Source organism: Numida meleagris, chromosome Z (assembly GCF_002078875.1).
Source record: "Numida meleagris isolate 19003 breed g44 Domestic line chromosome Z, NumMel1.0, whole genome shotgun sequence".
In the NCBI taxonomy this organism is placed as follows: domain Eukaryota; kingdom Metazoa; phylum Chordata; class Aves; order Galliformes; family Numididae; genus Numida; species Numida meleagris.
Genome location: NC_034438.1, coordinates 23190257 through 23205579, shown reverse-complemented (window position 1 = coordinate 23205579; position 15323 = coordinate 23190257). Strand labels below are relative to the sequence as shown.

The 15323-nt window shown below is 41.2% G+C and overlaps 1 protein-coding gene across 2 annotated transcripts in view; it reads left to right on the top strand.

Moving 5' to 3' along the window:
* The window catches only part of SCAMP1 (secretory carrier membrane protein 1), a 42981-nt gene continuing 30483 nt past the window's right edge, over positions 2826-15323 (top strand). The window contains exon 1 of one of the 2 annotated variants that reach the window (XM_021379479.1): positions 2826-3066. In XM_021379479.1, coding sequence (XP_021235154.1) covers positions 3010-3066 — 57 coding nt within the window. In that variant the 5' untranslated portion in view covers positions 2826-3009. Of the gene's footprint in view, positions 3067-8362; positions 8448-15323 lie in introns of those variants that run through there. The other variant, XM_021379480.1, reaches the window with a different exon arrangement.

Below are 15323 nucleotides of genomic sequence, written 5' to 3'. Positions count from 1 at the left end.
CCCCCACATTGTGCTTCTGTGGAGTGATGACATTCCCCATCCCTGCTTTTTTTCTAACAATTATGCTTGTCTATGGTGCTGTGCAAACTTCACTGTCCTATGAAGAGAAACACTCTTCTTCAGAGTGGTTACTAGAGCTTACTTGTTACAGCATGGCTTTACATTTCGAAGATCCATCCTCTGTAAATATGTGATCTACTCTATCAGGAGAGAGAGATGATAATGACAGATCACTTCATTGTCTACACAGCATTCAGGTGTTGTGGATTGTAAAACATAATAATAATAAAAATTCTGACCTCAGCATTCCTCTTCACCATCTGAGGTTGACATAAACATAGTGAATTTCACACAGGTGTTAGAAAATTGAGAAAACCAGGAGCTGAAGGAATACTCTCAGGTCAGATCTTTACACAAGATTTCTTAAACACAAGTATACAAGTACAATATTCACACAAACAGTTCAGGTGAAGGGTGAAGTCTGAACTACTTTTTTTCTGAGAAAAACAGCCAAATCAGATTATGATAATTTTGTTTGCTAAGAAGGAAATTATGTCAAAGTTATTAAAAACTACTGAAGGAAACCAATTCCATGAGATTGGGGAATTTTTAGATGAGAGAGATATTTTTAACCAGTATCACCCTTTTTCTACTTTGACTTATTTTTTAATGAATTTACATATCAGTATATTAAAAGTCAGATTAATGCATCCGTGAGTTATACTTGTATCAGAATTAAAAATTGTTTATTGCAAGTAAGTAATTCTTACCTAACACACATACACACTCGCAAATTCTACATTTGGAAAACAAGACATAGAGATCTTGCAGAACAAGGACAAACTTGGCTAATCATATCTATTTTCTAATTCTGAAAGTCCTTCAGAAGATAAAGAAAATAATGAACAAAATCTATTATATAACCCTCTGCATGATATGATAACCATTTATATTACCCATGTTGTGTATATGGAGTATTAATGAAGTAATTAGTTGGAAGCAGATACTCATTCACATTTTCTATTCGCTAGCAGTTAGTTGGTATGTCCCAAAGTCGAAACTTGTAGCAGTAAGCAATGATGCACTGTCAAAGTTCTATCATTTGACTGTAAAATAATTATTAACTTTTAAAAAAATATCCTAACACATTTTCATTATTGCCTTGAAAATCAGATGAGATGACAGATTGTTCCCCCTTAGCTATGCACAAACAAATTATTATCAGAGAATGTCTATGATTTGAAGCATCAGTAGCCATATCAGAAAAGATGCTCTTTTCAGTCAAACATTCACTGATTCATGCATGCATACAATGCACTCATACACATTCAGCTCAAAAAAGAACAAACATACTGTTTTCAGTACATATAGTTTTTGAATAATCAACATGCATCCTTGAGCTATGATATATTGAGCCATGGGCAAATATTGGAAAACAACATAATTTAGTTTGCTGTCACAAGTGAGTTATATGGATGACTGTGACTAATACCGTAATGCAATTTTGTTCGTTGTACAACAGCCGGCTTTGTGTTTTTTGAAGCATGAACTATTTTACACTTCATAGCAACAAAAGTTGAAAGTGCTTTATCCCTCAGAAGCTATGCTTTCATGATTTGTCCCATTTGCATATCATCATATATCTGACAGTCCTTCACAAATAATTGAGAAACTTCTACATAAATTACAGGAAGCCTTGTGGTAATTATTGCTTTCTTTACTGATCCATGCAAAGTCAATCCTTCTGTACACACAGGACTTTACTTGACTTGTTGATTAATACCACCGTTGCAGTGAATGCAACTGTCAGGATGGGAGTAATGTCAAAAGTAGAGCCACTAAAATATGTAGGTCACTCTAAAAATAATGCCTCCTATTGATTTCTGTGGGAAATACAACAGATACAAAGGGCACAATAGTACTATGTGATAGAGCAAATTCTCAGATACAAAACACTTTTTTTCAGCACAGTCATAACCGTTAGCTATGTGTTTTTGTCAGCAATGAACAAGAGCCTGCGTGCTGTGCTTGCAGAAATCTCCACCAGCAGAGGTGACCCACCGTCACTGCCACCACTGCTAAAATGCACCACCCCCTGCTTCACTGCACTCACATTCACTGTTTGGTCTCCATAAATGTTCAGCAAGTGTTGATGAATGTCAATGGGTGCCATTTTTTTCCTCATGGAAGAATTCAGTGACACACATTTACTTCACATACATTTCCATGCCAGACACCACTTTGTCAGAGTGCCCCTCCGCTGCCATCTATCACACAGCAAAAACATGTAACGGGATACTGGTGGGAAGGTTCAGCCTCTACTGCCATACCACCACCATCTGCCTCTGGCGCTGTGGTTCAGTGGGCATGATGGTGATAGGCTGATGGTTGGACTACCAGATCTTAGTGGTCTTTTCTAACCTTAATGATTCCATGATTCAGTGTGTTAAACGTTCTGAGTCAGCCTTCAGCAAACCCTAAGCAACATGACCCATAGCTTGCCTGCGGTTGTTATACGGAGGAAAAAATAACAACTAACACTGAGAAAGCCAATTTTACTCCGTAGCAGCTTCTTTCAGGCAGACTTCAGGCCTCAGTTTCAAACCTCTTTTTGCATTTTAATAAAAGCTTAAATAATTTCTTTAGATAGCATGGAAAATAATTCAGGTTTTGTGGTGATGGACACATCAGGAGAGCTTCCCGGGGATGCCTTGCCTGGCCTGCAACCTCCCCCGCGCCGCGCGTGGGCTCTCCCACCGCACCCCCTCCCTCCCGCCCTGCGCCGCCCGCTACCCTCCTATGGCAGCACCGTCTCGCCCCGCGACGCCATTTCCGGCGCGGCCATTTTGGGAGGCCGGCGCTCGGCGGCTGGTCGGTGCGGTGGGGGCGGGCTCGTGCCGGGCCGCAGCGGCAGCTGGTGTTAGGGCGGGGGGCATCCCGCGAGCCGGCAAGTGTGGGGCGCCGCAGGGCGAGAGCCGCCGCCACCACCCGGAGATTGTCGGCCCCGCCATGTCGGACTTCGACAGCAACCCCTTCGCCGACCCGGACCTCAACAACCCCTTCAAGGTGAGGCGGGGGGCGGGGAGGCGGCAGGGCGGTGTGCTCGGGGCATCCTGCTGCGGGAACCGGCCCCGAGGCTTCTGCTGGCTAAGGGCAGGCGGCGGTCCGGAGCCCGCACCGCGAGCCGGGGGCTCACCTTCGTGGGGCTGGGCGGCTCGGGGTGGTGGTGTTGGGGTGAGCAGCCGTTCTGGAAGCTCTGGGAACGGGCGTAGCGCTCTCACGAGTTCATGTTTCTGTGTTTAGTCGTCCATACTGCAGCTGGAATAATAGGAGTTGTTTTTTTTCCTGTTCTTTCCTCCCTCTTAATTTCGTTTTTCACGTTGTGTCTGCAGATGCGTGTGTGCGTGTAATACTACAGCATTTTTCCTCCTGTTTGGCTGACCCACATAGTGCCGTGGAATTATCATGTTCTCCCTGTGTTGTCTCCTCCTGGCCCTCATCGGGCTTACCTGCTTTGCTGCATTTTTCTGAAGTGCGCAGGGTGTTGAGGGAGAGGCTGGGTTCTGCCCTGCTTTTTAAAATGCTGTGTTACAGTGTACACTGAAGCTTTTTGTTCTTGCACTCCTGACCTGGCATGCTGCTGAGAATTGTTTCTTTACCCTCTGTTCTGGCTGCAGTGGCCAGGGTGAGCTGACCTCTGGAATGCTTCCTCACCTCATCTGCGCTTTATTATTTGAGTATGGTTCGTCTGATTTTTTTTTTTTTTTCAGCTACTTTAAAAATCTCACCAAACTTCTGTGCCTCATTTTTATCTCGTGGGCACTTCAGAACACGCAGGTACCACATGTCAATGAATTTAGGATGTCAGCTGAAATAGTTAAGCCTTTTAGAAACTAAGCTGTCACATTTCAGCTGTACTTCTGTACAAGGAGCTGCTGTAAGCATAGTGTTGTTATCATCTGGTTCATTCATTGGAGTCTGTCATCTTAGTTCAGTTTTTGTTCACAGAAAATTTAGTAAATTTTGTTCTTTGAGCTTGTTGCTGTGTTTTTACTTCGCATTGTGCACAGTGCAGTCTTTCTAGAGGAACAGCAGCCCAGGCACGGACATTGTTGCCAGCAGTAGTTTGGACTGGCACCAATGGCTGTGAGCTCTGTTCTTTACTCCCTGGCACCAGGAGGCAAAAAGATGTCGTTGTTCTAGAACATGTCTTCAGCAACAAAAGTAGGGGATTCTTTTCCTGTATAAAAACAATATATAGCAAATTTATTGTGTATAGATACACAAAGCAGAAACAGCTTCCCTTGCATTGCTTGTTGGCCCTGTAACTGCATAGAATCACAGGGTGGATTGGGTTGGAAGGGACCTTTAAGGTGATCTAGTTCCAACCCCCTGCTACAGGCAGGGACACCTCCCTCTAGACCAGGCTGCTCAAAGCCCCATCCAGCCTGGCCTTGCATGCTTCCAGGAGGGGGCATTCACAACCTCACTGGGCAACCTGTTCCAGTGTCTCACCACCTTCACAGTAAAGAATTTCTTCCTAATATCTAGTCTGTACCTACCCTCTTCCAGCTTTAAACCACTTCCCCTCATCCTGTCACTACATGTCCTTCTAAAAAGTCCCTGTGCAGTTTTCCTGTAGGCCACTGGAAGACTGCTATGAGGTCCCTCTGGAGCCTTCTCTTCTCCAGGCTGAAGAGAACTTGTCCTGTGTAGTGTTTCTGAGACCTAAGATGGGAACCTACCTCAACAGTACTCACAGTTTGAAGACATTGCTTAAAGTAATGTTTTTTTTCCAATTTCTCTTCAAGGAAAGACTTCTATAGTGGCTGTTAGGCAAGGTCTGCAATGTATCACAATAAAAGTACTGTAGAACAACAACTCCGTAACTTGAAGCTCCTTGTTAAACACAGTTCTGGATTTCTCTCTTGCAGTAGTTGTTTTAGGAAAGCTGCGTGCTTTTCCTTTTTTTGGCGGCTTTTTTCCCCCCCCACTTCTAGTATCTGGTAACTTCTTTCTCATTCAGCTGCCCACAAAAAGTAATGCTGCATACCTTTAGTCATCCACTTATTTACTTGAAGGGGCAGAAAGCCTCCTTAGTATGCCAAACCTTGATTGTCATCTTGTTGGCATGACAACTTTAAATTCATGCGTGTCCGGATTTCAGTTTAGTCTATGTGTTTTATAGTACTGGCTATGTGTTTTATTATACTTTACACACAGAACCAGAATTTCCAGATAGGCCTTGACAACCTAAATCGTGTTGTCTGAGCACCGTATTTAAATTTATTCATACTATTTGTCTATGGGATTACTTCCCTTACGTGCAGTCACTTTCAGTATCTGCGTAAAATCACAAAGTAGTGTGGCAGAGAAAGCGGGAAGAGGCATCACATGAAGAGTCGTTGCCAGATTTGAGGACAGATGGGTGTACACTCTGCTGGGTGAAACACTGGCTGGATGGCAGGGCCCAGAGAGTTGTGGTCAGTGGAGTTAAGTCCAGTTGGTGGCCAGTCACGAGTGGTGTCCCCCAGGGCTCAGTACTGGGGCTGCTTCTATTCAACATCTTTATCAGTGATCTTGATGAGGGGATGAGTGCACCCTCAGTAAGTTTGCAGATGACACCAAGTTGGGAGGGAATGTTGATCTGCCAGAGGGTAGAAAGGCACTACAGAGGGACCTGGATAGACTGCATCAATGGGCTGAGGCAAACTGTGTGAGTTTCAATAGGGCCAAGTGTCGGGTCCTGCATTTTGGTCACAACAACCCCAGGCAAGCCTACAGGCTTGGGGAGGAGTGGCTAGAAAGCTGCCTAACGGAAAGGGACTTTGGTGTGCTGATGGACAGTCAGCTGAATATGAGCTAGCAGTGTGCCCAGGTGGCCAAGAAGGCCAATGGCATCCTGGCTTATATCAGGAATGTTGTGGTGAGCAGGACTAAGGAAGTAATCCTGCCCCTGTACTCAGCATTGGTGAGGCCTCACCTTGAGTACTGTGTTCAGTTTTGGGCACCTTGATACAGAAAGGACATTGAGGTGCTGGAGCAGGTCCAAAGAAGGGCAACAAGGCTTGTGAAGGGCTTGGAGAATATGCCCTATGAGGAGAGACTGGAGGAACAGGGGCTGTTTAGTCTGGGGAGGAGGAGGCTGAGGGGAGACCTCATTGCTCTCTTCAAATACCTGAAAGGTGATTGCGGTTTGAGCGGGGCTTGTCTCCTCTCAGCGGTGACAGGACAAGGGGAAATGGCCTCAAGCTGCACCAGGGGAGGTTTAGGTTGGATATCAGGAAAAACTTCTTTACAGAAAGGGTTGTTAAGCACTGGAATGGGCTCCCCAGGGAGGTGGTTGAGTCACCATCCCTGAATGTGTTTAAAAACCATTTGGATGTGGTGCTCAGGGACATGATTTAGCGGTGGGTTGTTAGGGTAGTATGGTTAGGTTGCAGTTGGACTTGATGATCTTGAACGTCTTTTCCAACCTGAGCAATTCTATGATTCCTGCTTTCTCTTTCTCATTTTGGTTTTGCTAATTGTCTGTGGCCTACTAATTTCCTGTGACTGCTCTCTTGCCTTTTAATGAAGAGATTTCAGCAGAGATTCTTGCTTGATGTTGAACGGAAGATAGAGACAGAAACGTCTGGTTTGCTCATGCTCAGCATTTGGGTTAGTTACTTCTTTTGGAAACCAAAAATTATGTTTCTTTTTTGGCATCTCCTGGAAGTAAAGGGATTTAGACTGTAGATAGAATTTCTCATTTCAAGTATTTGCTTGCTTGGATTGATCATGACACGATGATTTTGATATATAGACACCTAACATCTCTTTTTTAAAAAGAGTAACACATTAAAAAAACAAAAGCCCTCAAACTGAACCCAAAGGCTGTTGTGTTTTTGATATCACAGTATTCCTCTACAAATAGTTGTCCCGTGGATGGTATACCAACCAAAACAGGAGGTCTTTCATGTAGAAAGACAAAGGGTGGTGAAACAGGCAGACGAATAACATTCTAATGTTAAAAACCTTGTGATCCCATTGAAGTCGTGTGGAAGAAAATGCTCTCATGCACCATACAAGTGAAGATATGATCATCTTGCTATAATTTGATGTAGCAGCACTGTAAATACATATGTGGTGTGACTTGAAGCATCATGAATGAAAATGGACTAATGAGAGCTCTGCTATTTCCTTCACTGTGAAGTACTTCTGTCTTGAGCACATGAACTCACATTTGGTAACATTCTCACTGACAAATGGTGGAGTCCCACCTAACCCAGACAGGCTGAGCAAAGTAGGTCCAGTGGCGGTATTTGTTCAGCCTGGAGTCAAGTCTGTGCTGAGGGAGTGGACCTGAGGCCAAGGTGGGAAGTCAAGTTTGGGTCAGTCTCAGGTCCTCTGAAAGTAACAGGTCATCCAGCAGTCCCGTGATGACTGAACAAGTCTTCGGCGTTGACATGGGACTGACCATGTAGAAAAGGCTTAGATGTCCTTGATGTTGTGACTGTTTATTCTTGAAGAGATTAAACGAATAAGAAACAAATCTTTGATAAACCATAGGTAAATTTCTAAAATTGGCTTAAATCTTTTCCAGTATGATTATTTCCTTGGTGTGCTTTTTTTAATGTTGTAGAATTTGGTATGGTTATAGTCTTTTATCTTGGGAAATAATACAAAGGTTCTGAAACTGCAGTTTTGAAATCCAGTGCAAGTTTAATTTACTGTGAAACAGTTGAGCAACTTGAGTACTATAAAAATGTTTGGTTTTTAAGTGAATAATGCTACTACTGAGGGAAGAATTTTTTTTTTAAGAGCATAGAGATGAATTTCACAAAACTCTGTGGCTTGGCTGACAGGCTGCAGAAGGTTGGAGGGCTGTCCCAATTGTCCAAGCAAGTGAAATAGTTACTTCTGAGTACCTGTGGAATCAGGACTTAAATGGGGTTCTGTGATGAATCCAGTTGGATCACTTCCCCTGCTGTGATGAGAGCTCTGAGCAGATGCAGATATTTGATACTATAGAAATTAAGGTAAGACTGAAAAGTAAGATATATTTGTATTTTAAATATGAATGGTAGCCTCCTGGTGGAAACAGCTAAGTGATGTGGATGAAGATTGAACAGAATACTGTATGTCTTGTTCAGTTACAGCGTGGAAGCCCACAGTCATGGAAACCTTCAAAATTATATAATGTTAATTACAGAAGCAGTTTCTTTGGTTGGATTAGGTATCTGTATGGGAACTGTTAGGTCCCGGCCTGAACCAGTGGTTGAGTGCCTGGTGAAGGAACACAGCCAGCCCTGGGAGCACAGGTGGAAGCAATTCACCTTTGTTACTGGAAGGGGTGGAGCCTGGCTCCCTAACCTTATTGAAGGGCTGGCAGCTGCAAGGGAAGCACCTCTACTTGGAGATCCTCTCCTTTGGAGTATTTGGTGAGCCCTGATCCTTGGAAAGGGGTAAGCAATTCTTTCTTTATTTACCAGATTGTGACCTTTACAGTTCTCAAGTAATCTAAGACTGGTTTAAAGCAGCTGTATCAGCTATTGCCTTTCTCTACATTATCCAAACACTGGTTAACCTCCAGTTGTTGCTCCTCAAAGTTTTCCATGGTTCTGTCATGACTGCCCTTCTTGTATAGATGTCTGAGATTCTCTAAGAGATCTAAAAATGGCACTAGATGCCTGAGTTGCTCCCACTGAGGTCACAGGATTAGTTTAACACATACTTAGCCCCAGAGACTAGAGCTTAACTTCACAACAGAGCTAGTTCCAGTGATAATTTGGATATTGCAGTTAATCTGACTCACATGAGCACAAATTAATCTTCTGTCTGGCTTGGCAGGAAGGATGAGCTGAAGGTCTGATGCTGAAGCACTGCAGAATTGATGACTACTACCTTGTATTGCAGCAGAACTTATCTGTGCAGCTTCCACGTGGCAGCTTCTGTTGAAGTGTAGCTAAAGTGAAAGAAACTTGCATGAAGGAAGGGAAAACTCAATTATTTTTGAAGGATCAGAACCCTAATATTCAATAATATTCAAAGTGCCCTTTAAATGTCCTACATAGTAAGTAGTTTTCAAGAGCGCGCTTCCTCAGTGCTGTTACTGCACCATAATTCAGAACTGCTGTGTTTTGATAGATATTCAGTAGTGGTTATAGCTGCATTTTTCCGAAGATATGTATTATTTCTGCACTATGTAGAGTGAGTTCAGTGTTACAAAGAAGAACATACTGTACCTTTCATAGCTAAGGAAGGAACGAGTTTTTAGAACAGCTAAGAGACGTGATGCTTGTATTGTGCTCGCATGGCAAGGTTTTGGTATCAGGAAAGGTGTAGGGATAATCTCTGTGAGCAGAGCTCAGCAGTGCCCCATGTCAGTTCAGAGCCAGCTCCGGCAGGAACCTGCCACTGCCAGAGCTGAGCTGTGAGTGATGCCAGGTGCACACTGCTTCAGAGCCAAGCGAGAGAAAAACAGCTGGATAGTTCTGCAGTATTTTATTTAATAATTGTGTTCTGGTAGTTCTGGAGTGAAAATCTTTCAATGTCATTTGGAGAAGGAGAGGTAGGGAGAGGCACAGGCTAGGAGGGAAATGGCTGATCAGTGATGGGAACGTTAAAAGTTTTTGAAAGGATTGTTCTGGCAATTACGTGTACTTTCATTAGAGGCAAAACAAAGGCTGCTTCTGCACTTGTCAATAATTCTTCCTTGTGTTACATGTGGAACCTTTCAGGGCAGTTCTTCCTCATAGTAAGTGGTTTTTAATCACAGATAATGTCTTGCAACAACAACAATATATTTTAAGGATTCCTTTGTACTGTTGAACATAAACAGTTCCTACTATTAGGACAGTAAAACATGCAAAGATTTGAGTTACCACTTGTGAAATTCCTATAACTTTAATCTGCCTTGGGTTTACAATGATGAAGGGAGGGACACAGCATAAAGAACCAGCAGTATTTTGCACTGCATCAGAGTATGAATAGCTTCTTGAAACTTGTACAGCTTGTTGTGGCATGAACAATGAGAAAGTCTCTGTGGAGTTTAGCTGTTTGATTTACATGAAGTTTTTACTGAACATGTACAAATTGAAATTTCAGATTCTTAATCTGCCAGAATATGGACAGTATTATTGGACTTAAAAACACTTATATTATTTTCCAAAGGCTGGTTCCTTGCGTAAAAGCACAGAACCAGCAGTTAACATAGGAGGAGAAAAACACTGATATCCACTGCTAGCCAAATACACTTTTCTTCCTTTTCTCAAAAAGTAAGCCCTGTCAAATCTCTCTCCAAGAGTGCTCATTGGAAGCAAAGAATATCATAGAGAGATTTTCAACTGAAGGAGCAGCAGGTTTAATTGCTCTGGAGAACTTATTCCTTTATGAAGAGTGAGGTACATAGTTTTCTTCTTGATCAAGAAGTCCTAAAACTCTCAGGCCAGTGAAGATAGTTTCAGGCTTTTTTTTTTTCTGCAGCGTTTTTTTTTGCCTAGTTTTCAGAGCCAGTCATGTAATCTTAGGAAGTACTCAGCAGAGAGCAGGAGTTGAACAAAACTCAGGAAGGATTCTTAACAGAATGGTTATAGTTAGTATTATATACATTTAGAAAAGACAAATATGTAGTGGGTATAGGAAATAATCTGTGATAACTGATTGAGAGCTTGTATTGAAATAAGTTTCATGCATTAAAACACAGACTGTAGGGTAGTTTGGGGACACAGTCATGATAGAGAAGACCTAATGGAGATTGAAAACTCATACTGAATTACATCAATTGAAATTGATCAGTAGTAAATTTAGTCTAAAATAGTGAAGGGTTCTAATTTTGGGAGCTGAAATACGGAAGCTTTCAGTGGGAGTGGTAGGGCTAAGAAATCCTAATTGGCTAGGGTTGATTCTGTAAGACTTGTTGATCTTCACTCATGATTTCCCCAGAGTGGATTCACCAATCTGGATTCAGCTTCTAGTCTGCACAGGGTCAGGTTTTTTGAAGGTGTAATGTCTTTGCTGACCATGTTAAGTAGTTAGAAGGATAAAATTGGGGCTGTATCTCTTTTGTTCTCTTGGAACCTCCTTCCAAGGACAAAGGCAAAGGGGAAAACGCATAACTAGGTGAAGGCAATTATGGGTGAATGCTGAAAAAGCTGACACAGTAAAAGCTGGATGGTGTCAGTGTCTACTAAAGAAGGGAGGTTGAAATAATTTCTGAGGATCTTGAAGCAAAGGACAAAAATGATATGGTGGTAGAGCTATAAGGTAGCCAGTGACTAGTGTCTTAGAGGAAGGTGAAAGATATCAATCCTATCATCTTCTAAAAGTTTTTTGTGAAGAAAACTGTTTTCTCTGCATGGATCGAAACCACTTTAGTCATTAACAGATCATCCTTTTCCCTTGAACCTAAGCCAAAAATGAAAATTTCTAGAATTGCATACAGCTGCTTGTTATTCCTTAGTTGTACTTAAGTAGCTGTGTTACTGATGAATTGTTTTCTTGCTCTGACTTCATGCATGAAAAATACTTAATCCTCTTTGAAAGTCCACTTCTGCTTTCCAAGTCTATTACTTTATCCTTGGTTTCTTTTTTTTTTCTCGAAAGCTAAACAGTTGTACTTCTGTCAGTTTACTTGGATATCTTTTCAGTATTGTCCTATGAATCCTGTGTATATTGAGAAAATAAAAAAGCTGTCACTTCCAAATGCAGCATTCTAGTGTTATCTGTTCTCCCAAACAACATGGTTATTATATTGTTTTGATGTGCCGCACTCCTGGTAACACGATCTAAGGCATGAAAGAAATTTAGTTGTCTTAATTACTTCCACTTGTCAACTACTGTTAAAGATTTACCTTCCTACCTTGCTTTAGAAGTAGTTGTCTATTCCTAATAAAAGTATTTTATGCAGTTATGCCTGTTATAATTCTCTACATAAGTTACACAATTTTAATTTGAAATTATTGTTTTGAGTTGCTGATGTGTTGTGAAACCTTTATAATCCCTATCCAAATCAGTGTTTCAGAACGAGTGTTTATTTGCTCTGTTTCTTGACCTCTGCAGTGAGATGTTGTTTTTACTTCCTTGCCAGTTCTTGGAATCAAAGCGTACTGAACCAAATCAAATGTTGATGTCTAGAGTGCTTAACGTCACTGTCACTTACTTAGTTCCATTAAGGGGGGAAGAAGGCAGCTGAAGTATGCCTCTTCAAATGCATTGTTAGTTTCTATTTTATTTTTCAAACAATTTGAAGTACACATTACAGGATGGAGAACTCCTAGTTCTCTACTCAGCTGGCCCCCTTAAAGGAAATTGAAGTCACAAATAGCAAAATAAATTTAGCTGGTAACATTTTTCAGAACATTTTAATGTTGTACACTATCTGAGCATCTTACTTGTGGTGAAACAGTGCTGGAGCCATTCCCAGAGAGCAGTAACACAGAGTCATTACATCTAATATCTAGTTCTCGAGTCTTTAATTTGTTAATCTGTGGTAAGCTATCAGAGCATCTTACTCATGGTGGAACAATGCTGGAGCTGTTCCCAGTGAACAGTAATACAAAGAATCATTACATTTAGTAAGTAGTTTGAGTCTTTTAATTTGTTCATCTGTGATGTATTAATGAAAATTGTAGCAGATGACTAGTTTTTGTCTCCTAGACAACAGAGGTCTCTATTCTCTTTAATTTGGTTTTTAAAAAGCTGTAAAAACTTGTATAGAATGAATTCTTCTACCCCATTTCAGCCACATGCTCCCTGATGAAGGGTAGGGGGTGGCTTAGGCTACCTCCTTTTCTTTTTTTTCCCCCTAAATTTGTAAATAGGTGGTTTTATATACCCTTTTTTATTATGCCCTTTGTGCTAACTGGATATATGAGTGTAATTTGTTAAGCGAGCGCAGGAGACATTTTTAACAATCCTGTAGGTAGTCTTGCAAATGTGAATTACAGATGCATTGTTTTTTTCTGATTTTGCATTCTTAATGTAAGTATTGGGGTGCTGTTTATACCTGACTCCTAGTGACACAAATAAAGTAATTCTAATCTTTGCTTTTCAGATTGATATTGTGGGAAAGAGACTACAAGAAATAAGTGAAAGTTAAGATGGAAAAGGTTAATTGGGCTGTACCAGTATTCCAAGCTAATTCAGATCTTGAAAATATAATCTGAAGTGTTTGTATGTGACCAGTATGTATGGAAAACAGTCTGTTCTTAAATTGTGCTTCTTGGTTGGTGTGACTAATAGTTAAAGAAAAAAATCAGAAAATCAGGGTGCTGCACTTGGGAGCTTGGGTGAGATAAGACTAGTGAAAGAAGTGTTAAGTGGAAAGAGGGAACAGTGAGCTGGGTAAGCACGATGGGAATTGTTGGCATCTGTTCTGTAAGTAGCAGGGGCTGGGACGGGCTGAGTGTCTGAGGAAAATTGGGCTGTGGCAAGGAGTCAGTGCAAGGGCTGGTCCATTTCTGGGGAGAAATCCACCAGAATATATCCCCCTCAGACTGACTAAGCATTCTGTAGTTGCCCTATTAGGGACTGCCATTGGATATTTAAAGACTGTCCCAGAAATTCTACATCTTTTAGGGGTCACCTAGTTTTTACCATGTAAATCATGCAGCATGTGTTCGAGGTCTCTGGATGCTTGGTGGTTCCAGTCATGCTGTTGTTTTTCATCTGTGCCTGTGTATTATCACCTAGTGGAGCTTTTCTTTGGGGCTTTTTTCTATTCCTCATTATTAGCAAACAAGAATAGCTTAAATAATGCATTTAATGTAATTATCCAGGTAGAATACTAAATACGGAAAGCGAGTTATGTTAGTCTAGATTCACTTGTTTATGTAGAGTATTGTGGTTCTAACTTCTTAAACCAAGAGGATACACGTCTTGTATAGATTTGATAGCTTTCATTTAAATATCACTTCATTCCAATGTTGTGTTCAGCAGGCATCGGTAATTCACGTTCCCTGTTCATTATTCAAACTCTGCTAAGTTAAATGTTTTACTACTAGGCAGCAATGAGCATGAGTGTTTCACGGGTTTTTCTCACTGCATCCAGATGAATAGGCATTTGCTCTCCTTTTAAAGTGAGATGTAATGAGTGTAAGTTGAGAAGGTGCACAGTAAGTTCTCTGGACTGTCAGGTCTAATCTTTTCAGAGTATTCTAAGTACTGTTTTGAAACAGGAAATGTAGCTCTTGTTGGCAGCAGTACTTCACTGCATGGTAAATGTTCTGAACAACTTGAAGTCCAGTAGCTTTCACTTGAACGACCAGGCTATGATGAACTTGTTCCTCTCCATTGAGGCTGGTTTTCCTAGCATTACAGAATATTTCAGTGAATTAGTATAGGGGAGAGCCAGATCTCCATGATAGTAATTGCCTCCTTCAACTGTGTCATTATGGTATTTTTCACTGTAATCTCTGGTTTACTTCTCCTTGTGTCTTCCTGCGTGTGAGAGAGACCAGGCCAAGAACTTGTACTGAAGTCCAGTCTGAGGTTTTCTGAGAGCAGAAACTTGACATGATGGTATTCAGTTTGTGTATTTCAATAGAACCGCAATAACTTTTGCAGGTTTTTTACTATGTGAGAGAACTTTTCTTACATGGAGCTGATGTTGAAGGTCCTGTGGGTCATTGTTTTTTTTTTTTTTCAGAGCTGTTGTTAATTTTGCAAACAATGGCAATATCTGGCAGAAGTACAGCAATTGTTAGTTCTAAAAGCAGAATGGGCTTCTGCTGGGGGACTTCTTGCTATGCTTGCTGTGTGTTTATGCATACAACTTATTTCTAGAACTAAGACACTTGATCTAGTAAGCTTGTTTAGTTCAGTGAGCATGGATTTCCTGTCATTCTTATAAATCAGTGTTAGAATATCACAATCAGTGTCAAGAGATCTAAGAGTTTTTTCCCCATTCATCTCTGAAACACTTGGAGAAGAAAGGCTTTCTTTCATCAGACATTTATTGTTTGCATATCTTATTTGTAAATGTACACAGCCTTTCAAAATTTGATGTGTCTACTCTTTCCTGTTTTTTGGAAATCTGCTACTGTACAGTGACTGTCTCAAGAGTCTGTGATATTCTAGTTAAGACTGAGTTATTTGGTTAGTAATGAACGCACTGATGAATCACAGGAGTGTTGAAATGTGCTTTTGAAGCAACTAAATCAAGTTGCTGTTTGAGTTTAATAATTCTGATTTCCTGTTCATGGCTGATGGCTAGCTATCAATAGTTTTCATCTGTATCTACTCTGGAATGTTAGAAGAGGCAATGATTTGAGAGCATTTGTTGAAGAAGTACCATACTACATTGCGGTTGGACTTGGTGATCTCTAAGGTCTTTTCCAACC